The sequence below is a fragment of the Lissotriton vulgaris genome, chromosome 6, assembly GCF_964263255.1.
Source record: "Lissotriton vulgaris chromosome 6, aLisVul1.2, whole genome shotgun sequence".
Classification (NCBI taxonomy): Eukaryota; Metazoa; Chordata; class Amphibia; order Caudata; family Salamandridae; genus Lissotriton; species Lissotriton vulgaris.
Window position 1 is genome coordinate 714,927,341 of NC_141694.1, and position 24,695 is coordinate 714,952,035.

Below are 24,695 nucleotides of genomic sequence, written 5' to 3' on the forward strand. Positions count from 1 at the left end.
GCCCCTGAGCAGTTCTTAGCCATGTTATCCAATGGTAGGTGGATAACATGGCTAAGAGCATTAACTCGGTAATGCATGAATATCGCTGACTTTTCAGCGATAGTCATGCATTTCGGATGATTTTTATCGCTTAGAAGATAAACCTTGATAATAGCAAGGTTCCTAAGCGATAAAAATCGCCGCAGCTCGGCGATAAAAATATCGCCGCTAAACCAACATAGCGATAATTATCGCTAGTTGTTGGTAATATGCCCCGCAATTCTTTCACGGGGCAATGGGACATAGGGGAGTATGTTTTTTAGTAATTTCAATGCATTTGTGTAGAAAATGCGTGGAATTCCTACTAGCAAGAAGCCTGCCTGCAGTCTTAACTTGGTAAGGGAATGAAAAAATATAATAGAGACAGATCAAGATGAGCAACCACCGTGGCAAACCAAGGGGGACGCTCACAACTTAGCACAGTCTATTTGTCACATAAGGTAGGTAGTTATGTGTGGCTGGCTAGATGGGTCTGCTGTACTTCTTTTTCATCAAGTTTTACATTTCTAACACTGGAAAACAAATTAAACACCTGAAAATAATACCCAAAATACAAACAGAATTTTAACAGAGCCTTCCGTGAAAAGATAGGCACTCGCACATCGTACACTACGCACCTGGCACTCATGGGGCTTTTCGCCTGTATGTACAAGGAAATGCTTCTGCAGGTGTGCCAGCTGTGTGAACCCCTTGTTGCAGGTCTGACACTTGAATGGTCTCTCGCCGCTGTGTACTCGCAGATGCACCTGAAAAAAAACAACATGGCTACTGAAGGTTCAAATAGAATGAGGACATCTTATACAAAGACGTATACTTTTATTTAAATACTGACTGCTTATGGACTATTTTTAGCGCTCGTATTAAAAAATGCACAACTCTGGGTTGAATGTACGAAATGGTTGTAAATGCGCACAGTAGTGCAAACAGTGTGATGAATTCACAACCATCTTCCTACACTACAAGAGTTAACCTGCAAAGCGGGAATCAGTGGGTGATTTTGCCTCTAAAAGCCCTGCTCGGCTGTTCTGGGGCTGATGCAGGAGTGAAGGAAATCTATAAAGGTGCTGACACTCTAACCCCACCCAACCCCATTTCTATGTACAGTAGTAGTGGAAGCAATAGAACATGAACTAATATAACCATGGCTGCCAGAAAAACATGGCTGCTCTGCTTGCGGGTCAACATAAGATGAGGTTAAGCTTACCTTCAAGTTTGACAGTTGCCCAAAGGTCTTCGAGCAAATGTTGCACTCATATTTTATCTTCCCGTTCTGCTTCTTGAGTGGATAGGGAAGAGTTTTGTAACCCGTCATGTTCCTTTTGTTTTTAATAAGATTCATGGCTTCTTCGCTGCTGGCAGCCAGTGCTGCTGAGGTAGCTTTGGGATGCATTAAGTGTTCTGAAGTGGCTGCAGTGCCAGCAGTAGGGGACCCTATGGTGGGGCTGCTGGACTTGTCTTTCATGCTGGCAGCGGCCCCAGTGATGGAGAAGGCACTGTTGGGTGCTGGAATGAGAAAGTCCCGGGGTTGTTCAGGCTGCAACAAGCGACGGCCTCCTTCGTGGGGCAGTGAGGGTGGAAGGGCCGCCTGGTTGAGCATATGATGCGAAAGGCTGCCGCCACTGAGCAAGTTGTTGTAAAGCGGGTACATTTTAGGGAAAAGGCTGAAATTGTTGATGCCGTTAATATTGTTCAGTGCGCTCAAGCTGGTGCAGCCCATGTTAAAAGGAGGTAGCAAAAACTTTGGGTAATGGTGGCTGTAGGAAGAGAGGAAGGCAGAAGAGAGGTGGCTGCTGTGGGGGGGATACCCAGGGTAAGATCCCAAACCTTCTGTGCTGCATGGTCCATTTAGGTAAGGGTAGGATTCCCTTTGTTCCTGTAAAGTAGTCATAAGAGGGGAAACGGTGGCTCCGGGGCTGCTGTGCGGGCTTGAACTTTTGTAACTTTGGTCTGGGCTGCTCCTGGCGGAAGGACTGGGCGTCGTAGAGGACGCTATCGGCGAATGCATGAGATAGCTCGACCTCTCCATCCCATAGGCGACAGATGCCTTTAAATAGTCTTCTGGGATGTGTGGCCGGATGGGGTAGACCACCCGTGGGAAGAACGGCCTCTCTGGGCTACAATTCTTACGCAAACCACCCAAGTCTTTCTCCGGAGTGATTGGTGAAATGTTGTTCAGGAACAAATCCTTGCCTTTGGATTGGCTGACGGAGGTTTTGAGGATCTCCTTCATGCTGTGCTCTTTTTTCGGGGCGCTCTTTTGGTAAAGCAGGTCCTTCTCAGTGTTCTGTTGCTTTGGATTAATGCTGGTCTGTTCTGAAATGAAAAAAATGGGAGGCAGTGATTATACTGAATCCACTGTGCAGACTCAGTGACAGACACAAGACACTTGATGATAGGACCCCTAGGTAGCAAACTGCATGGAAACTGCAGACGCCACGTACAGGCTGAGGTCACCTGCAGCATCCATTACTCAAGTGCATGACAACAATAAATAATCAGCTTACATTAGGAATTGCATTATACAGTGGGATAAAGCTGCAAAACTGCATGGCGGCCTCATGATAAACCACTTTACAAAATGTAATCACGCCGCACAAACTAAGCACCGACACTTGGACCCAACAGCGTAGCGTGGTACTCGTCTGCAAAGCACTAAAGCGCCTCCTCAGCGGTAGCAAGCGCTATATAAAGACCCATACCATACTTGAAACTGACACTTGTTCACTGAAATGGCAAGTTGAAACCACCGCACATGATTTATATACCTTCAAATAATTTGAGAATATCAGAAAGCAGGCCCTGTCACATTGCTGTTGCAAAGGGACAAAACCATACAAATAAGCCATCCAAAAATAAAAATATTAGTTGATCAATGCCAGTTGTATTAGCTCATTCCAATACCCACTGGGAAACATTGTGGCACACATTTTCCAAAGATTTGCGCAGGCACTGGCGTGATGCAAAAGCCAGCACCATATACTTATCATTTTCAATGCCTGGGTATGTAGGACACGTGGGAGCCCACGCAAAGTATAGTAAATGTGGGGCAATTTTTTATAGCCTAGCAAACTTCCAGCCATAAAGTTCAACCGGTAGCATTATCAAGAACCTGGGTGCTGTTTCAAAGTCCAGCCATGCTCATAATACCTGTACAAACCTGAAATACAACATTGCCCCCCTGAAATACAACATTGCCCCCCTGAAATACAACATTGCCCCACTGAAACACAACATTGCCCCCATGAAATACAACATTGCCCCACTGAAACACAACATTGCCCCCTCAGCAGCATGGAGCAGAGAATCAATAGTGCGGCTGTGGGAATCACACTGTGTGCAAGGGCAGTGAGTTAAATGTCCACACCAATGGAGATCAGATTCTTGCCAGGATTTGGGTCTGGCTTCAGGGGTGACTTGCATGGGAGAGTTATCCCCCTACCCTATGCCTTATCACCGGCAGCCCCCTGTCAGCAGCCTTGAATAAACACTGGAAAGGCGCAATGCCAGGAAGGTGCTGATCAGGGACACTGATTGAGAGGCATGGAAGGGGAGGGGCAAGGAAATGGGGATTCTGACACGGCTAGATAAAATAAATATCACCGTATCGGGCAGATCCGTCTTTCAGTGGGGGCTTTCAGCAGGAAGTTGAAAGAGACATTCATGAACTTTCCAGCAGCACACAAAGAGGCGTTCTGGGGTTTAAAGGGTCGAGAAAAGGAAGGGGAAAAAAAGTCAGCAGCTGGCATCAGCCTAGGCTGGCCGGTCATAATAGGTTATAAAGGCTGCTTCACCTCTTCACTGAAGTAGTAGGTGCCCGGAAACATGTCCTGGTTGTGGCCAAACTCTCCTCGAAGTGTTTTCATAACACCCGTGCCTCGGCCGTCAGTAACATGCCTTGCTAAATGTTTTTGGCACATGCAAGATCAAAAGGTGCACATTTTCTCACATGATAAAATGTGGCGTAGGTGTATTTTTTGTAACCAAGATCCTACAGTTGACTGTCAGTTGGTTTTCAGGGTGTAACCTTACCCTTGGTGGCATGTTGACTGCAGCATAGACCGAGTCTCCTTTTGTAAAAAAGAAAATCGATGTTATCTGCAAGCCAAAAAGTAATTAAACGGTGCTTGGCATTGGGTTCTAGACTAGATAACTTTTTTTCTGATCCATACAGCAAGTTGAATAAATAGTGTAAAAGAAGTATCTGACAGGAAGAGACAAACGAGTGTCTTTAGTCTGAGGAACACAGCAAGGGTTCTCAGAGGTCCAAGAAAAAGTTTCTTTTGCATTTGGAGCTCCCGCCATCCTCGTGTGAAAATAGTTTAATTCTTTACGGTATTTTTTCCTCTTTAATTTAGTACCACCTTTAGTGTCACTTTCAAACTTCCGTTTTACCTCATCTTACAGAAGTGATCTCCCGGGTTTGTATCTGATCCTTTCCTTGTATGTCAACACCAGGCCTCAAACTGGCCTTTTCCCCACCGATCGTTTTCCCGGTGGGCTTGAGCTCTTGGGGCCGTTCCTGTTGCTACTGTCACTTTCCTTAGCTCCCCGAGGTTAACTGCAGCAGGTATGGGGAGACTTCAAGAGAACGGGAGGGTAGAAAGAAAGCGACCAGAGAGGCAGGCAGAGGGGAGAATGGGAGGTTAGAATCAGAAACTACATCAAGTGATGAAAGGGGGAGCTGGTTTTAGCATTTTTGCTAGGGCTACAGTTGGTTCTGGAGCCCGTCCTGGTCAACACAGCTTGCTTGTGGCCAGTTAAAGGCAAGCAATGCTTTATTTTGCAGGGTAAATACAAACAAATGACATCGGTTGACCAGCTCATCGCTTCGACCTCAAATCCTTTATGCAGGATTTGCTAATTCGGTGCGGATTCATGGTTCCCTGTCAACCCTTGTTGCAGACACCACATGCGTGCTGAGCCAGGTCAGTCGAAACCCGATAAACAAAAGGTGTGGCCAGGCGTTAGTCCGCAGAGCGGTTCACCAACCACAGACAGCTCTAGTGTGTATCTGCTACGAATTGGAGCCTTCCTGCAGGCGGGGACTCTCCAACCACAGGTGACCCTACTGGAGGTGTGACCTGCTAGAAAACTGAAATCCAGACCAGGCTCGGCACTTGGTCAACCATCTGTGTGATCCTGAGCACATATTTTCTCCCTGTGCCTGAAAACGTAAACCTGTAATTTAATGCAAAATAAATTTGTGTAATATAAATGATATGTAACTCTGTGTCCTAGGCCTGTCCACTTCTGAGGTTACATTGCTGCTACCTAACCTGATGTGCTGCCTTGTACGGCATTTTTGGCAAGAATGCTCCCAGGAGCACGACTATTAATAGTGCAGCAGGTTCAGTGGCACCGGAGCCCAGAGGCACGGCAGGTTCGCTGCATGCAGTCAGCATGGCTCATTTTCATTGCTTGCATTAGGGCCCATTGCACTGCCACTTAATGCTTCATTTACACATAAACACATGTTTTTAAGCCTGTGTGCTGCAGATCTGACACTTTATTCTGAGATTTACAGCAGGGGCCATTTACCACGTGTCTTCTACTTTGGATGATGATCGCACTTTGTCCTGCCCTGCCCAGCCCAGCCAAATGTATTGCATTGTAACTGCGTTTATAGTGCCTCTGCCTACATTTGCACCAATAATGCGCCTTGCGACACTACTCAGCGCCCTTAACTGCCTCTAGCACTTTGTGTCGAGGCTGAGGGCGGATAGCTACATGTCTGGCAGATTTGCCTGTGCTAAAGAAGATAAACGATGTTTTTTGCTCATGATGAATGTGGCTGTGGGCGGGTACAGTCATTTCACGACAGGGTGAGGAACGAAAGCGTTATTTCTGCTGATTCACTTTTTCAGTCTTCAGCTCTGGGATAAGGTTGGGCTCTCTCGGTCTGAAGTGGGCAAAACTGGGCCACTGTCACTCAGAGCGAAAGAAGCCAGGCCTTTGTTTCTGTCCCAAACGACAACCGTTTCTGCCTCATTTGTTTGCTGAACAGGTCAAGGTCTGTCGGTATGACAGTTCACCACCTAGACACAACCAGCCCAGGGGTGAAGCCCTAATCTTTATCACAAACGGGTACAATAATTAGTATGAGGTACTTTTTGCCTTATTGTTGAAGTGTGAAGGCTGAGAAAATAATGGGAATTTCTGGAGATTTCTAGAGTCTCTGCTAGCGTGGTACCCTAAGTATACCCAGAATTGAACTTTAAGATACATTAAAAAAATATTTCAGAAAACCTAGATTCCATAAACAGAGAACTGGAGGTAGCGCCTCAGGAGTTATGGGCCTTAAACTTTAGGACTCTCTCCCATGCTATTCAACGAATACTACTGTATATCTACTAATTAGGAAAAGGCTCAAAAACGTTCTGCTTTGGTCGCGACAGTTTTTGGTTTTGGGATATTAAAATTCATTGCTTGTAGACTGTTTGTCTAAAACTGAGATTTCGATTTCATTTTTTTTCTTCTCAGCAATATTACTTTTTATCCTTCTTCCATCTATGTGTGGAATTGACCCGTCTTCCTCTACAGCCAGTGCCTAGGTACCCAGTTGTAGATGATAGTTCGTGCTTGATAAAGTATTAATAAATAATAATGCAGACAGTGAAACCAGGCCTAAAAAGAGGGTGTTCTGGGGCAGATCAATTTTGGTTTGAGGTACATCAAACAGCTTGGAGCTTGGGGAATGTGAGGCAGCTTTGGCTGATGTAAACCCACATGAACCTGTATTTCTGATTGATTTCAGGTACTCTGTTGATCCAACTGTCATACTGGCCAAAACATGAAAAGGAGTCAGTGATCCAGTTCTGGTAACACCTGCTAACCACTGCAGAACCCTGAACAAGGAGCTATGGTACTACAAAACCGTTGAAGAGGCTCCCGCAATAAATGTGGACAAAGTAAGACTGTATGTGATCCATTTGTGAACCTCCTGCGAGTTTAACTTTGGGGAAGGTGTAACAGAACCATAAGAGCTTCAGCTTAGAAACCAAGAAGCCAGATCTAATGGGCGCTATATTAAGTGGATTTAACAAACAAGCATGGTGGTGACCAGCATCCTGCTTCTTTTTTTGCCGCAGAAGTGAAAGTAAGCTGCAAAACCGTAGACCAGAAAGCTAACAGTTAATGTGAGAGGAAGCGTCACAGGCAATGCAAGTAAAGCAGATGGGAAATCGGCCTTTACCATACGAAAGGAAGTGGAAGGACATTCTTAAGAAACAGAACCCACCAAGGCAGTATATTTAACCGAAAACAGACAAGATGTGCGCTTTGTGGTCAGTGTGAAGTCTTCTCATTCTATGGCATGGAAGCTCAAAGACCTCCAAATTCTGTTCAAAGTGTCTAACCACAACAGTTAAGAATGAATACAAATTTCTGACAATGTTTTATTTTAGCAGCAACTCATAAAATGAAAGTTCACATTTTTTGATGCCTTAAGTCTAGATCTTGTTCCCTTGGATGTGGCCTAATTTTGTGAAATTTGTAAAAGGTGTTAAAACAAAGTGTTCACTGAGAGAGCAATATACATTAGTGGTAAAGACAGACGACAAAAAAGCATTAGAGTAGGTTTCGAATCTTTATGTAGTCACATTTTGCACTCTGGGTAAAGTGTACCAGGGTGAATATAGCACTGGAACAAAAATCGGTAAGAATCCAAAAAGAAGCGTGTATAAATAAGGGTAACAAGTGCTATATAAATGCAAAGCTTTTTTGCCTCTTCTATTCTTCTCAATCCAAATAACTGACTAATATTCACCACTCAAATTAATTTCATATTTCACTATACTAATTCACTACTAATCCTTATGGGTTCCGAAGTAGGGTGCTACTCGCCAAGAAAGTGCTTCAACACCCCATTAGGGGTAACAAGCATTATATAAACACAAACCTTTGCCCCCTCTTGTATCCCTCCGCTATCCTTCTCAATCCAAATAACTGACTACATCCACCACTCAAATTACTTTCATATTTCACTATACTAACTCAACACTAATCCTTTATGGGCTCCGGAGTAGCGTGGTACTCGCCGAAAAAGCGCTGTGACTCCTCATCAGGGTTAGTAAGCGCTATATGAATACAATACAATAAATGGTACGATTCAGTGACCGCAAATAATGCAAAAAGTCCTGGCTGCCCCTGATGCCAGTGCAATGACTACACACCAGGCATAGTGAAAACAATAACTGCACCATAATGCAGCCTAACAAGCTCAAAACCGAATGCAGCGGAAGGACCAAAAGGGGGGACCTTCTTCCATCAACTGCTTTAATGCCCTTGTGGTTTTTACCCATCATGGAACCTCTATCAGACCACAGGCAATTTGTGGTGCCAACAGTCTGCAACATGGAAGTTTGTGTTGGGTGTCAGCCAGCGACGACCCTGCATGCCAGTCATTACAAATAAAGCCCCTCCCTTCATAGCACACATATGGTCCAGCTGCTTTTGGCACTGGTCCCTAATCAGAGAACACTCTTACCTTACCTTTTGGTGGCCTTTTTTACCCAGAAAAAAAGTTGGTGTTTTTGTGGTGTTGTGCTGCTTTTTTTTTTTTTTACTCTGATGTTATTTTCCCCAGTACAACATACACTGCCTCCTATCCTCTTTAACTCTGCAGCGTTTTTTCTTTAGTGGTCTGGGCATTATAATCACTTTTGCCTTTTGTGCCAACCACAAAGCTGGCACCTGATGTTCAATCAGGAAGGATGTGTGTCCAATATTGATTCAGAATGTCAGAAGATCATTCCTCTGGGTTTACGCCCAGTGCCCCTTGACACAGAGAGGAAATTGTATAGTTTTGTCACTTACTTTTTGAAATCAGATTACTGGTGACTCAAAAAGGGGAGGCCTCTGTGTAATTATAAGGCATGCAGCTCAATCATCACACAAGCACTTGTAAGCATTCTTTGCTACTTACTGGTATTCACTGTCATGAGGTCTCCTGAGGAAGGGTAGTTGAGCCTGTCGGCGAAGTCCCGGCAGTACCACACTAGCAGCTCCTGGTTGGCTGGGATGGGCTTGATGGTGTAGAAGTAGATGTCCATGCCGTTCTGGCAAGCAGCCAAGTTCTGCTCCTGCACGGAGTGCGCTGGGTTGACATAGCGCATCCAGTTGCTCTTGTCTTCGTTGAAGCCGTCGATGAAATGGTGGAAGTTGCCGCTGGCGTAGATCTATGGGCCAAGAGTGAAGAGGGTATTCAGAACACCAGCAAAACTAGGCACAGTGTGGTTCAACATATGGTCACATAGTTGGGCAGCATCCATTTGATAAGGGATGCTTTCCGATAGTTCCCACAAGACTTTATGTAAGAGCTGCATGCACACGGTTGCCAATAAGTGTCTCACGATAACATTCCCAACTTTTAGTGCCACCCATAAGGAACCTAAAGGAAATATTTTACCCCCACAAATGTTCTATCTAGGGAATTAGTTTCTTCCACTGTGTATAGGGTGTAGGCGGATACTTTTCTCGAGATTTGCACTTTGACTGTGTGCTCACACCGATACCCTGACTCACCTATGAATTAGGCTCAGGTTAATGTGGCAACGTCAGAGTGAATCTCTCATCTTACTGCTTCTCTAAGGCCTGAGCACTTTCCTACCGCCCCCGCAAAGCGCCCAGAGGCTGACACTCCGCAGACGGCCCACCCACCTCTCGCAACTGAAGTCACCCTTTTTTTTCTCGTAGGGAGGCGTGGAACGTCATACGCTTCTGGTAACACACTGGGAAGGGCAAAGGTGAACTTCGCCTGCCACAACAAAGCCACGACCTGGACTGCAGCCAATGCTCCTGACAGAGAAATCACTTTTCCTCTCAGCCCAGCCTCAGCCCCGTGTCCATTTTGACAAAGCACGAAAAGAAAATGTGTCCAGGCAACACATGGGGCAGAAATGAGCACACAATGCAGAGAGTGAACTCGGTGTATAATTAGCCCCGTGAAAAGGCTTCAAGGCAAAACAGCTTTTATCACTTTGATAATTGTAGCGCTGGAGAGGGGAAATGGCGCTAGCTGCAGGCAGCCAGACTTCAGTGACGTCACTCTCTAAGTAATTACCTATACTCTTCTGCCAGTCAGCACACATCGTATTTGATGTTCAAACCCCTTAAAGCTGCAGTCATAGGCTTATTCTTTTTAGCTTGTTTTCTTGCCTCATTCCCTTTAGTCCTTTTTTCCTGAACAGATATTTACAGCTTTTAAAAAGCAGCAGCTTCACCCTGATCTTTTTGTGAGCTCCAGAAGAGGAAAGGCGTAACACTGCAGCACGTGGTATATTGGTCTACCCTCTCAACCCCATGCCCTACCACCCAGTATACTACAGGGAGTGCCATTTTTAGGCCTGGCTTGACAGAGGAGCTTTCTGCAAGACCTATTGGTTCCAAGATTTAAATTATACCTAGAATGGCTTTGACCCCACCCGAAGGAGTGTTTTTTTGTCTCTCCTCGTGCTTTTGGTGCATCTTTTTTGCCGCCTGTCGGACACACAGCATCAAACACTGTATTACAATGCACCAGAACACGCATGTAAGGTCAATCAGTTAGATTTGAAATACATTTTATGTGCCATTCCTCGGGGATGCATTTCAGTGGAGTGTTCAAGCTCGTGCATGTTTTGTACCCAAATTGTTAGAAATTATGACATTTTCTTTTGTCAGAAAATTTGCAAAAACACATACAGTGCTCTCAGGTCTCCGCCATAAGCCCTTCTGTCATGTGTTGAATTATTATGCAGTTCACTAGATTTAGATCCTCATGTCATATTATACTTCAAGTGGCAAAGCGGAAAGAGAGCCAAGTGGCAAGAAATAGGATCCCTGTTCCTTTAAGGTCGGCAGTAAACGACAGAATCACTTTTTCTTTCAAGAGCAACTTCCTGTAAATTGAGATGGGGGAAACGCATGTGGCTTCATCAAAGGAGCCTGCGAGAAATGTTGTGGTGTGGCTGTTATGAGAAAATGGAACAAAAGCCGCTAGGGGTTCTGCTGTCAACGCGGAGCTTTCAGGTTTGTGAGTTTGCTCCGATGAGCAGACATCCAGGAACAAAGGGCTCCTGCAGGAGACTGCCTTCTGCAGTCAGCGCGAGACTTCCAGTAACCATTCGCGGAGCACTGCACTATACATGACTCTTTCACACACACAAAAAATAATAAAGGTGGCGGTGCTGCTTGCGCGCACACAAGAAACTGACCTGCTGTTGCACCACATTTCCACACAGTATCAGGAAACCTAAAAATGTGCTGACTCACAGGGACTTACAAGAAACAAAGTCACCCAGTGCTCGGCCGTCCCCTTGCCACTTCCTTGAGAAATCAATCCCGCCAAATGTTCCTGTTGCCACTCACACAGGTTCCCCTTCTTGACAGTGAAACCAGGATGTGTGTGTGTGTGTCAGAGAATATGGAGTGGGATTTTCCAATGTTTGTTGTCAACCTGTGGATGGGACGCCGCCCTTGTTATGACACTTCCCCCTCAGCAGGTGCATCGTTTAACTACAGGTGAGTAAGCACCATTAGCAAAGGACTGTGGAACATTACCCGGACCATACTCCGGCAGAGTATTGGTCTGTTTCAATGGGACAGATCCGGATTACCAAGCTGACTCCACATGTCATAGTAAACATTGGTCAATTCACTTGTATTGCCTTCCCACCATTATGCAATGGCTGGAAGCAAAACTGTGGAGCAATGGTCAAAAGGCTTGTAGTGGCAAAGGCCTCTGTGAGGTTCAGGGTAACTGTGTTGTCTACCGCATCAAAGGGCTGTTTTGTTTCTGGCCCCGGTTATAAAGTTCAATAAATGTTGAGACAAGCACCACAATTCATCTGGTGATGTAAAACCTTGCCTCCTATCATGCAGCCTCCTAAATTGGACGTTATACAACTCCAAACAGCCTCCACATGCACAACATCATCACAGAAACCTTTAAAGGTTTTGCAGATGCGTCTGCCGCCGGGATATAGGAAAGTCCATTGCAAACTACTATCTCTTTTTACTTCTTGCACATATTTTCATCCCGTGGAGTGTAAACTCATGGCAGTGGGCATAAAATAGCAAACTTAAAAATGTCTACATTGGTAATGTGAGTGGACTGATTTCTGGGGTGTACAACACAGCACCAGGTTCCGACAGCTGCAGGAACTGTACAAACAGGAGCGTAAGAAAGCAATGTTTTTCAACATACACCGGACTGACACTCGAGGACATGATCGCTCTTACTGCGAATCCAAATGCAGAGAAAAGATGAATAGTGGCTCCACTCTCAAGTCTGAGCTGAGTACCTTCACACAGTGAGATTCAACAAGAGCTTTACCAAATGTCACCAGGCCTCGAATTCTGGCGTACCACACACATTACAGAAAGGTGCCCAACACCAATGCTGCCCATGTCGTTGGTTGAGGTAGTGGGAATGGTACAACATTTTAAAAATCGATAGTACCTCTGTTGTAGTATTACTCCATAGTGAACTTTGGTGGTCCCATGACAGTCAGAGATGACTCAAAGAATAGTCACCAAATCTCTGCGAGGCCCACAAAGTGCACTACACCAAGGATTAATTACAGAGTGTGGTATCAACTTGGACAGGTCGTCGGAAAGGGGCTGACGGAGGTCAGAGCTTCCCAAGCCAAATTTGTTTTAATTTGTCAGACTTGTGTGAGAAATGACCCATTAGGTGCCAAACCCCCAAGTCAACGACTGGCACAAAATGAGAGCAAGAACTCCATTATGAAGCTACGACGAGCATCAACAAAGCCAACATCATTCAGCTCACCCTCTCTTACTTTCTTGCATCTTGAACTTATTCTTACAACAGGAAGGATCTATGGCACCACAAGTGATCTGACTAGGCAAAATGGTTAGGTATCTGTGCACCTGGGGCATCAAGGTACTACCATCTCATTAAACTCACCCGCCAGAAGTATTTTCTATTTGCATCCTTGGGAACGGCGTCGGGCTTGTAGATTTCGCCAACCAGGGGCCCAAACCGTGTGCCTTTTGGAATGTACTCCTTGCTGACAACTCCTGCCACCTGAATGCAAAACAGAAGAAGATGAAGAATTTAGAACAGTGAGAAGAAGCATGCAGTCCAGATGGCACAACATGAGAAGCACAGATGCAACCTGATTATGCTTATCAATTAGCATGTTTCATTTTGGTGTGTTGGTGATTTTCAAAAACAGACTTTGCAATCACTAATTATTGACTCGCTACCGGTGGTCAATGAGGTTTTAGCAAAGACTGCATTTAGTAGTACTGAGTCACTAGACCATGGCCAGGAACAATCATTTGTTTAAATACATGGAAGACCAGGAAGCAAGATAGGCCTCAGGTGCCCGACCTCTCAACATCCACCCGCAATACTCAAACCATGATCTGAATATTACTAACCTTCAATTTTGTTTAAAAAGCAGAAAGGTTGCAGCCTGACGAATTAGTGAGGGCCTGGGATTGTTGCTATGAGGTTCTCTGCAGGCGCCTTTTCCCATTTTATGCTCCATGAAGTAGGCCCCAAAGAGAAGGACCCTACTATTAACTACGGTTTAGAGATAAAATATTTTTGCAGCTGGGTGGAGTGTGATCCCTGCATCCACCAGCACATCTTTGTTTTTGATAGGTGCTGTGTTCAGTTTTATTGATTCATTTTACATCCAATGTGGGAAAAATGCTATTGTCAAACTCTGCACCAAGAGTGAGTGATGAAGATGTGTTCCCGAGCCTCTCATTGGAAGGTGACTAAGAAAGTGCACAGTCACTGCTGCGCTTACCGACACACAGACCGCCTCAAAGGGTTCCCACAACCCTGAATGCCCGACTCTACTGACAATCATTATTTGCAGACACAAGCGATTGATTTCCTTCTTGATGGTAATTTATTTTTACAAGAAACCACAAATCCGGAATACATTTTTCACTGTTCTGAAGAACGAGTTTACCACATTGCACAGCGGTTTTCCTTTCTGCAAAGCACACCTATGAATTACATTCAAGAAAAAGAAGAGAAGTAGAAATACACTACTTGGCTCTAAAGATGTAAAGCCTGTTTTTGGGCTGTAACAGAATCAAGAATAAAATCCTGCAATCAGTCACTATAGTCCTCTATCAAGGCCTACAGAAGCACCTCGTCATCCTTCCAATAAAGTATCCGAAACATAATGAAAAAAGCCAGTTAGGAGACGTATGTATCACCTCTTGGAGGACACCTGCTCTAGTATGCTTGTATCATCTGCCTTAAATGTTATGTCCTAAATATCATTTACAAAAAATGTTGTTCCACTGTGTGTAGATTTTATATCATATTAGGCGACATTTTGGTAAAAGTACCTAAGGACACAATAGTTCTGTCAGGGGGTATTCTGAGAACAAAACTATGGCACTACGCCAATAGAGCATATTGGTTTATCCATGGTCATTCACATGCAATATCAAACTTAGAGGGTACCTCACTGTGGTCATAAATGCAATCTATCAGAAAACGCTAAGAAAGAAAAGTGTGAAAGGTTAGGGAAAAAAAACAACGTTATGCTTGTTCGTATCTACCTCGAGGACGCACTCTTTTATGGCACAAAGGCCTGTCTTTAATAGATGGCAGAATGCACTCCATTTGAACACCCAAAGTTTCAGTACATTTCTTTGAATGCGCAAAGGTGAATGCTTTGGTGTGCAACTCCGGTGTCACACTCCGCCCATGCGCGTAGAATATATGTCAAAAAAGCTGGAACCTCATCAGGTATACCAGACCCAGGATGCACTAACACAGAACAAAATTTCAATATGCTGAAACAGTCCTAACTTAACTTTAGCCAGTTTTACCGTGTTTAAACCCATCTTTATTCATTTTTTCTTCCAAGTATCAAGTTCAAGTAAACAATTCAACGAGATGCCAATCCAGGCTTTCCTCTCAACAGTGCATGGCGGTTCCCCATTTGACTTATGCCATGCGCTGTTGAGAGGAAAACGTGGTATGGCATACTGAAAGTTTGTCCTGCGGTAGTGCATCCCGGGTCTGGTATACCTGACCAGGCCCCAGTTTTTTCCCGACATTGTTAGTAGATAAGATTTTGGGTTACAAACCATGAGGTAGCTCTGGAATGCCAAAGCGCCACCTATGGGGTGCCCCTTAGCATCACTTTGCATTACTTTCTGGCAACGTTCTGGCAAAAAAACAGGTTCTTCGCTTGCAAGTAAACATTAACACTTTGAGCCAGCCTGCATTACTTTCTGTGATTTTACAACGGGGAAGTGGTGAGAAATCTGCACCTCTCTAGTCCTCTGAGATGAACAGGAGGACCATGTGTAAAACAGAGTCGGACAAACCCAGCAAGATACCCAGGGAAAGATCTGCAGCCACGAATGTGCTGCAAAGCAACGGATCTATGAGGATGGCACTAGCTGATATAAAGCACAAAAAACGCACTTTCTACTAAGCAGCAAAGATCACACCTTTTGTAATGTTTCATGTACTTAGTGTGTTTGCTTTGGGCAACATCTGTCTGTCTTTTTAATACCAGTAATGTACTTTGTAGTGTGCTGCTCATTCACACTTGCCTGAAAAAGGTGTGTGGGAAGACTGCAAAGATCACATGATGGACCAACATCAGCCACATACCCCTGCTCCTGTTCACCCCACTTTGTGAGGTCCAACTGTGCTCTAAAGAAAGAGGCACTTGGCCTTCACACAAGAACATTGGCACGCGTGCAGCTCTCACAGAAGCTGTGGTGGAGGGAGGTTCACTTCTCTTCGTAGCACGGTGTCTAGAAATGACTGGTCACCCCATCCGGGTTTGCACTGGCTCATTACTTTTGTGCTCCCTCCGACACAAGTTTCTAGAACGCGTCCTCGCTGAGACGAGTCAAACTGAAACGCTTACTTATATCTGCCTCTGACACAGCACATTGCTTTGAACACAAAAATGTGGCTATGGGTTGAAAAACATGCTTTATTCACCCTTCGTCACCTTATGCACTCTATTGATTGGCCAGAGCTACATTAAGGGGACTAAAGGCGGACGCCTTATGGTGCATTCAGCAGGGCTTGGGGGGGCAAGCAGAGGGTGCCGGCCTGCAGCCTGGAACTGTAAACGTGTGCTGGTGGTATGAGCGCCAAAACAGCTAAATGAAATGTTGCCTGTTGCACCTAAAATGCTTACACTGTTCCTAGTTCCCAAAACAGATGAGGCCAGTGAATAACACAAATGACTAGACTTCAGCTCACAATTTCAGAACCGTCTGCTCCCCTCAAAACACTGTAGCAGCTACAAGAAGAGCCCAATTACCCCAGTGCCTTGAAGCAGCTCTAGAGTGAGAAAAGCACTATACACGTAGCAGCGCCCAACATGGAAAAAGCTACAGTCCTCTCCAGAGGGCTGAAGCCCGCGGGCTCAGGGGAAGGGCTCTGCCCCGAACTCGCCCTTGATTGTATTCCCTGGCAGGTTAAGCAGGGGGGAGGGTGAGGGGGGGCTTACAGTAACTCCTTCCCAGCAGGGGGTTATCACAAGGTGTCAGGAGTGTACACAAGCGAGAAACCACCACACAGATAAGGCGAGGGGGGCTGTCAGTTAAAGGCCACTGTAAACCCGAGCAGCAACTTAAAGTGTGTGCTCACAATGGTGCAGCGCCTTTCTCCGGGAGATTAAATGATTTCTTATCAGCCAAATCCCTAAAAGAATGTTTGGGGTGTTAAAAGATGTTATCAGCAGAAGAGGAGGAAGCCTCCTCGAGGGGGGAGCAGGATAAGCGAATTGTCCCATACTGCAGCTGAACACTGGTGCAGTGAAGGTTCTGCTTCTGTCTGTCAGTCCGTCCTGATACTATGGGGGGGTCGGGTTCTTTCTTTCCATCTCGAGCCCCAGATACCCTGCCTTCCAAAGCCCCTCCCCCGTTACAAGTTTGGCTGACCTCCCAGGCACTGCCGTAAAAAGTGTCCATCTTGCTTCTTGATGTCCGCACATGCCGTCTTTAAGTGGGGGCTCGACTTGGTGAAAACATGGCTTAAAGAGAGTGGCACTGGCTCAGACAAGGAACACCCAGGAAACCATGGCAACGCTGGGGGTAGGAAGTGAAGGACAGGGTGGGTGCAGGGAGTCTGGTTCACAAAGGAAATTGGTGTAGTCTATTGTGTATTATGTCAAGGGAGTTTGACATAATACACAATAGACTACACCAATTTCCTTTTTGAACCAGACTCCCTGCACCCACCCTGTCCTTCACTTCCTACCCCCAGCGTTGCCATGGTTTCCTGGGTGTTCCTTGTCTGAGCCAGTGCCACTCTCTTTAAGCCATGTTTTCACCAAGTCGAGCCCCCACTTAAAGACGGCATGTGCGGACATCAAGAAGCAAGATGGACGCTTTTTACGGAATAGCGTTGTAGGCCTGCGTGGTTTACCTGACTGAGGTAGACAGGCACCTGGACAACTGAAAGAACCAGCATCTACACTGTCTAAAACAAGAAAACCACAATTTCAACAAATATTTAACCTGAACAGTCTATCAGAACTAAGGGCCAAGGTCACATCCTTTGATGTATAACAAATAAGTAATCTAGCACACGCCATTTCAAAAGGAGCAAGACATTTCGAAGACCACGGACGGCTGGGGTAGGGCCTACTTGCTCCCTCTGCTGAGGAACCACTGCAGCGGGCAGGTCGCAGAGTATTGTAGCGGGTGCGCTTGAACGCGCCGGCCGGTAGGTGGCAGTGCAGCGCCGGGCTCAGAGTAGCCCGCTCCCCCCCCCCGCCTCAATGGAACAACCTTCCGGAGCTGGCAATGAATCAGCAGCGGGACAAGGCACTGCTGCAGATCAGCTTCAGATCTAGGTGGGAAGAGGCACTTAATTCCACATGCCCGGCCCCCAATAGCCATATACGGGTGCTTTATGGGTAGCCCCCCACCCCATCCCTACACATCCATTACTGTCTGGGTCAGGGGAGTGTCTCATAAGCAGCATGTGCACAAAATGACGCGTGGAAGAAAGGGGGTTCAGACAGAGCTATCAAAAGAGAACGAACCAACAGAGAACGAGAAAGAGAAAAGCAGCACAGAACAAGAAAGAAAGAAAAGCAGCACAGAACAAGAAAGAAAAAAGCAACACAAAGTGACGAGGACTAACAAAAGAACAACAAGCATAAAAGGGAGAATAGTTTTATTGTATTAGTTTAAATGTAGTGCATCAAAGACCCCATGTCGGGGTGGTATGGCGCTGTACAGGGAAAGCAAGTCAGCAAGAAAGCATCAGAACCAAGAGATATCTTATAGTTGGAAGGGTGCAAAATCATCGTCTGCACATATCATAAACACATACATAAGGGATGAGGGACTAAGTTCAATGCCAGGGTGGTGTCAACAGGAGGGAATCTGTCAAGTGAGGGTAGAAAGACGAGTCTGTCTAATGGAGACTTTAACTTGCTTAAGCAGCGTCCTTTAACCCCGGTCTTGTACAGCTGTGGGAGGGAGAAGCCTGATGTGATCTGGGAGATTAGGCCACTTATACAGTGAGAGACAGAGAACAAGAGAGGAAATAAAAACAGGAAAATAAAGCTGAGGAACAAAGAACAGGCAGAAAAGAGCAAAAGTGAGGCAGGGAGGGCTAGAGGAAGAAAACGTATAGCGCTAGTGATATCGATGTGTAGTGTATCTATGCACAGGCATGGGCACATAATGTATAAGACAGAGAGGAAACATAAGGCCTGGCACATTAGAGACGGAGGGACGCATAGGAGATGGCGCATATAAGATATAAGGACGACAGAAGCCTTCGAATGTGACGCGAGATGAGGGACAGATGGGCCAGGCCTGAGTGTGTTTTGTTTTACTATGCATGTCGGATCTGAGAAGGGAGGCTAAACAGAAACATATTACTTCAGTACAATCTGCATGTCTAGAAAATGAGACCCATCTCACTTTAGCGTAAGGGCTGAGCACAATTCCATGTTGGCTACATGCAGACTGTTTTCACAGGAAAGTTTAAAATACCTATTTAAACTACTATCCTGGAGTGTATTGAGAAATGTAGGTGACAGTGTAGTGTCCTCGGACAAACAGAGGAGCGCACTATAGACTGGGGAGCAAGAAGAAGGTGCTCCAACGTCAGTAAGCATTGGCGGCTGAATTATGCATTTTGTGGAACACATGTAAAAATAAATAGATTTAACTGACTGGCAAAATGACCATAAAAATTCAAAAATGCAAAAAAGGACATTCTTCGACACAAATAATATGGCAAAAAATATTAAAGACTACAAGACACAGTGCTCGGAAACGAAAAAGTTCCAAAACATGACGTGTTCTAGCATGATATTGCCAAACGCAGCTAGGACTGGTTTCTGTGAAACAAGAAAGCATGTTCAGTCAACCCCCGTAGCTATTAAAAGCAGAGGCCTCTCATTTCAGAAAATGCTGACACATGGTTGGAACTCATAGTGAAAATGAACTGGTCCCCTGGAAACTTCCCACCAGTTACGTTCCAGAGAAAACATGGGTACGACGTGCAATAGAAGCCATGGCTGTACCAGTAAGGCAACTGCGGAGGAGTTCTCGGAAATAGCTCCATCAGTGGGAGGATGACGGGAGAGCTCTAGTTCTCTGTAGCCATTGCTCAGATCCTGGCATTGCTCTTATTCAACAGGCCCTCTGTGCTGTCAATCGCAGCTCTGTGAATTCACATTTCGCTGAAGCCAGGTCAAACATACATTGGGTAGACACCACCTGAAGTTCTCCGTAAAGAACAGTATTTCCACACCCGGACAGTACGTGAAGTTAACAGCTCGTCCAAGGGACATGGCTATCAATGGTCCAGTGGCACCCAACCACAGAAGCCTGATTGTTACTGCACTGTACTACTCGACCAGCAATGAGGGCCCATTTCCCTTTCCTGCACTATGGCCCATGGCTCCTTTGCTACACCACAAGCTGCTTCTTTTGAGCAGCAGGTAACCTAACTCTTTAGAAGGACCATAAGTAGTCGAGTGCAGGTACACACGTTGACTGCAAATCTCTATAGAGAAGGAGACAGGCCTGTGTTGAGGAATTAGGGGGAACAAGTCTTAATACCAGCATCCCCACTTAAGCAAATTGTGGGTCCTTGGACAAATCTGTTTATCTCAGGCCTTTTCTTCCACAGAGCATTTCCCTGGCGGGCTGGAGACTCTGAAGTTTGGATCAACATAACTTACAAATAAATTGATTGGGACCAATATTTAGTCATAATGGAGAATATTGATGATGGACATGAAGAACAATCAATTGACAGCGTCGGCTGTTCATGGGCTCTCTAAAAAATTCAGGCAATATTTAGATGGCCTGTCAGACTATGCTGGGGATGTTAAAGCCCTTAGTTTTCGAAAATCTGGCACTGCAGCCAGAGGACACCTTTCCACATGCTGCCTTCTCCTAGTAAGAACATACATAAAACTGGTGTTTGGAGCCTTTATAGTTGGCGGAAGGGGAAATCAGTCGCTTTTTAAAATCAAAAATAACTTTTCTCTAGTATGCAATTGTTGCCAGACAAAATGCCTACTCGCAGTGCACCGCAGCAGAGTGCAACGAGTCCAACCGCAGAGGTCTAGGGCTGGCGCTGCACCAGACGGCCACCAAAGCAGAAATGCTGCAGATTTGTTTATCAGACTGTAATCGATTAAGAAAGCCCACATAGTGCTATCAAAATGTAAATAAATCAAAGTATATTCTGACTAAAGGCTACAAGAGGGCAACCAAGGAAGAGCGCTTCAACATCTCTCTAAAGGGACAAAATATATTCACAGGATACATAAAAAAGTAACAGCGCGGCTCCTTCATTCAAGAAGGCAGGGTATTCGCATTATGTTATATATCTGGTGACAGCCACACAGAAAATCAGCATACAGGGCAAACAGCAGCAACACTGAAGAATATTACAGGGTAAGCAATAAATATCGAATTTGTCTCAAGTGCAGGGGTGTTCTGGTGACAGAATGTCAGCCTACAAGTACATCTTCACAAAGCATGCAGGCACTACCACCCCTAACGGCTACGCATTTTGATGCAGCGGACATCAGCGCTTTGACACTACTTATAGGCAGCTGTGAAATACGAACTTATGTTAGTATGACTTGTCTCTCATATTGCAATCAGTCACTAAAGCCATTACAGGTGCCGAACTCAACTCAACCTACACACATCCGATCAACCTCAGGGGCGCAAAAGGCTGAGTCAACCCTGACGGGATTTTACTAATATTACCCAACTCAAAGGAACAGCTATTAATCAACCTCAGGAGTATTAAAAGCTGAGTCAACCCTGCCAGGACGCAGGCCTGTGACCTGCTAGTGGTACAAAGGCCTCAACTGGAGCTGCAATAGCCCATCAGACTCTATTTCAATGACATTTACCAGTAAAAAAAATTGAAGAGGTTTAGTAAAAGGAGCGGTTGCCGCTTTCGTGTACTTGTAGAATTATTTTAGAGGTTTTTTTTAACTTAATGTGAACCAGGCTTATAGAGCAGCAGGCTGTTCTATAGGTACGAGTATTGCAACAAGCAACTTTATAAACAAAGATAAAATGGCTGGTAATTTAGGAAGACTATTACATAGAGAGAGTGTGATAGCAAAGAAAGAATGAAAGTAAATGACAATGCTCTATAGATTGGTCAAAGACCTATGAAATAGGTTTCTTATTTCATGAGGACCTGTGACAATAATTTCAATATTTCATGGGTTCCTATGAAGTATGGGTTTTAGACCACTGCATTCTGTGCAATGAAAGCAACCAATTTAAACAGGCATTTAGGTACACACACATTTAATGTATATGTTACACGAAAAACGGGAGTTACACAAATGGAAGTGTGTGTCAAAGCAGGCCTCTGTGCTGGAGGGCCAAGCAGGTTTTACACACAGTGCCTTGAATGTAGGGCAGAAGTATCTCTCTCTCTGGGGATCATTACACCTATCAATAGCTGCTCCATAAAAAGTTAGCAGCCCATTGCTCATCACTATTCTTCATCCCCCCACCCGAAAGAAAAAAAAAGCGCAAGCGAACAACAACGACTAGAATGCCCCCAGCTATGCACGCATGGATGGAATGTTTTTGCACCACCCTTCCACAACCAGGGATGCGCTGATGGCAAATAGGTCCTGTGGCAGGCTGGGACTAGTTTTGGGATTAAGACAGCTCACTGAGTACCGACTCCGGAGATCTGTTTGCAGCTCGCAGATCACAGGTTTGATTCCCAGCAAGGCTGACTCAGCCGTTTAAACTTCCCTGGTCAAAACTGTAAGTATGATTAAGATCAATGCTATCAGCTTATCCTGATAATGCTATGGCAGAAAAGGCTGTACAAAAACTAGATATATATTTTCTATTGATCACTGGTTCAGTCATAAGGATCCGCCTATTCCCAAATGGATTCCTTTATTGACACTGATTGGTTGATTCATATAGACATTTTGACCAAGTAGCTGACTGTCCGTCCCTCTGTGTATCAGGCCCTCCTTTAACTGAACACTTTATCTAAGATCGGTCTCTCCCCCTCACTGCTCAGTTAGGTAGCCTTTGCTTCAAAATATTCTCTTCCTTGCCAGCAGAGAGGGCAGAAAAGTCCAAAAGATTGGCACACGGATACAGGTTGGCACACAGATACAGAATGTCAAGTTTAGTCTTCTGTTCTAAGGCCAAAGGGTAAACATTAAAATAGTTCTGCATAAAGTGGGATTTGACGCCAAAACCCACAAGCTGCATCTGTGCATATCTTTTATTGGCCTCGCTAGGAAGCATACACTAACACGATGCAAGACACATGCCACGCACGGCACAATAACTTGTTTGTCGATGGCAGCTCACACTTTGTTAGTCTTGTTAGCTGCGTACCCTGGTCACTGAGACAAGAGTCAAGGTCTGATAAAAGATAGCCAATAATCGGTGAAAGGGGGGGCAGGCTTGCCTGTCTTGGGTGAGAGTCCAAGCATTGAATGAGCATGCAATCTAAACTACTTCCTCACTACCCTGAGTGGGTTACATTATACAAGCAATTACCTGCCACTGAACACACACTATAAAGGCCATGGCATTCCCAGTGTAAGGGAACCCCTGGTCCTCAGAATATCAACCAAGCCAACATACAAAAAAAAAAGAAACAAAAACAAGCTGCTGCTTATTTTAGAGAGGAAAGGGAAATGGAAAAAGGAACTGTTTGTGTAGCTTTCATAGGCAAGATGAGGACTTTTACTTGGAAGCAGGCTGCGTTGGCCCACTGAGGGCTGGACAAGGTCAAACATTTAACTGTGCTCATTGGCGCCTGTGTGCAAAGTGTGACTGGGATTGACTTTGAAATGGCCTTAGAATCATGAAATGGGACCACAAAGCTTTCAGTCTCTGTCTATTATGAGCTCAAAGCCCACTTTTGTTTAATGACAATTAAGAAGCAATGGAGACTTGGACTCTTCAAGTGTCACACCTTGGCCACAGTTCAGGATCACACGGCTTGGTTGATTTGCTGCTCATCAAATTATGAAGGCAAGTTTCTTTACAGAGGCATTTGACACGAGTCAACTCAATTCATGGGACCCACGTGATTGCCCCACACTTAGGCGGACATGGTCGCAGTAACACGTACAGGGGCCGAATAAGTGTCTTCGCCTCAAGAGTAACACTTAAACGTTCAACGCCCATGACTTTTCTCATGCATAGTCCTTGACAGAAGACTTCCAGAGGGCTCACACCAAACTTCTTGCCAGTGCTGTGTTGAGCCTAATGGCCACTAAGCCTGAACAATAGAAAATACTTGTATTACTGTAAAATGAAGGAATCACAATATATCTCTATTGGCTCCAAAGGCAACAGTTATATAGTAGTAGACTTCAATTTGTAAAAGAAGAAACTCAGATATACAATAATATAAATGTGGGCACAAAGTTTTTCTGCCGAATGCCAATGATACCAGAACCTAATTCCTCCTCATGCCTCTTTCTTCCACTACCCCACAATTCATCTTTATTTATCTCTCACTCACTGGTTCTTTTTCACCCTTCCTTGAACGCAGCCTCCTTGCTGTTTTGCTTTTTTTTTATCTCTTCCTTTCACCTTGTCTGCCTTTATCTCTCTTGTTCTATGTTAAAGCCTGATGATGACAAATAAGCGCTAGCTCCCAAAAACAAGTGCTGGTAACCACCACCTGCAACGCCTATCTCAAATCACCCACTGGTTTCTAGACCACATCACTGCCGCTCCCCTAAGCGTGATGAAAAGTACTGATTTTGGAGACCTAAAATTGCCAATTTTATTCACATTAAAAATATATCCTGTTTGGAGTATGCAACTGAATAGGTGAAACCAGGCCCTCTTTCTGATCCAAAATGTCTTTGTGTCCAGTTCATGGCCGTGCAGTGCTGACCCTTTGACAAAGTCCTTCAAACTGTTTAATGTGTAAATATATCTAAATCTATTTAAATATTGCAGTGGAGTTCTGTTACTGCTTTAAAAACGCAGATACATGACTGCCAAACATACTACTCTGGTCAGGCAGGCCTTACTAACGTGTAAACGTATCCACGCCATGATTATTAGAAATGGGGGCGAAGTTTCTGAAGAAACTTTGGAGTTCCTTCCCTTTTGACAACTTCTCCCAGCCAGGATTAAATGACAAAACATGTTGGTGATGGCCCATTTCAAAGCGGCTTTTTAAAACA

The 24,695-nt window shown here is 45.0% G+C and overlaps 1 protein-coding gene across 2 annotated transcripts in view; it reads right to left on the reverse strand.

The window, feature by feature from the left end:
• Positions 1-24,695, reverse strand: part of PRDM1 (PR/SET domain 1) — a 33,250-nt gene that overhangs the window by 4,240 nt on the left and 4,315 nt on the right. For both annotated transcript variants that reach the window (XM_086926704.1, XM_086926705.1), the window contains exons 3-6: positions 12,950-13,069; positions 8,963-9,215; positions 1,244-2,352; positions 657-785 (exon numbers count right to left, since the gene is read on the reverse strand). In XM_086926704.1, coding sequence (XP_086782830.1) covers positions 657-785; positions 1,244-2,352; positions 8,963-9,215; positions 12,950-13,069 — 1,611 coding nt within the window. The remainder of the gene's footprint in view (positions 1-656; positions 786-1,243; positions 2,353-8,962; positions 9,216-12,949; positions 13,070-24,695) is intronic.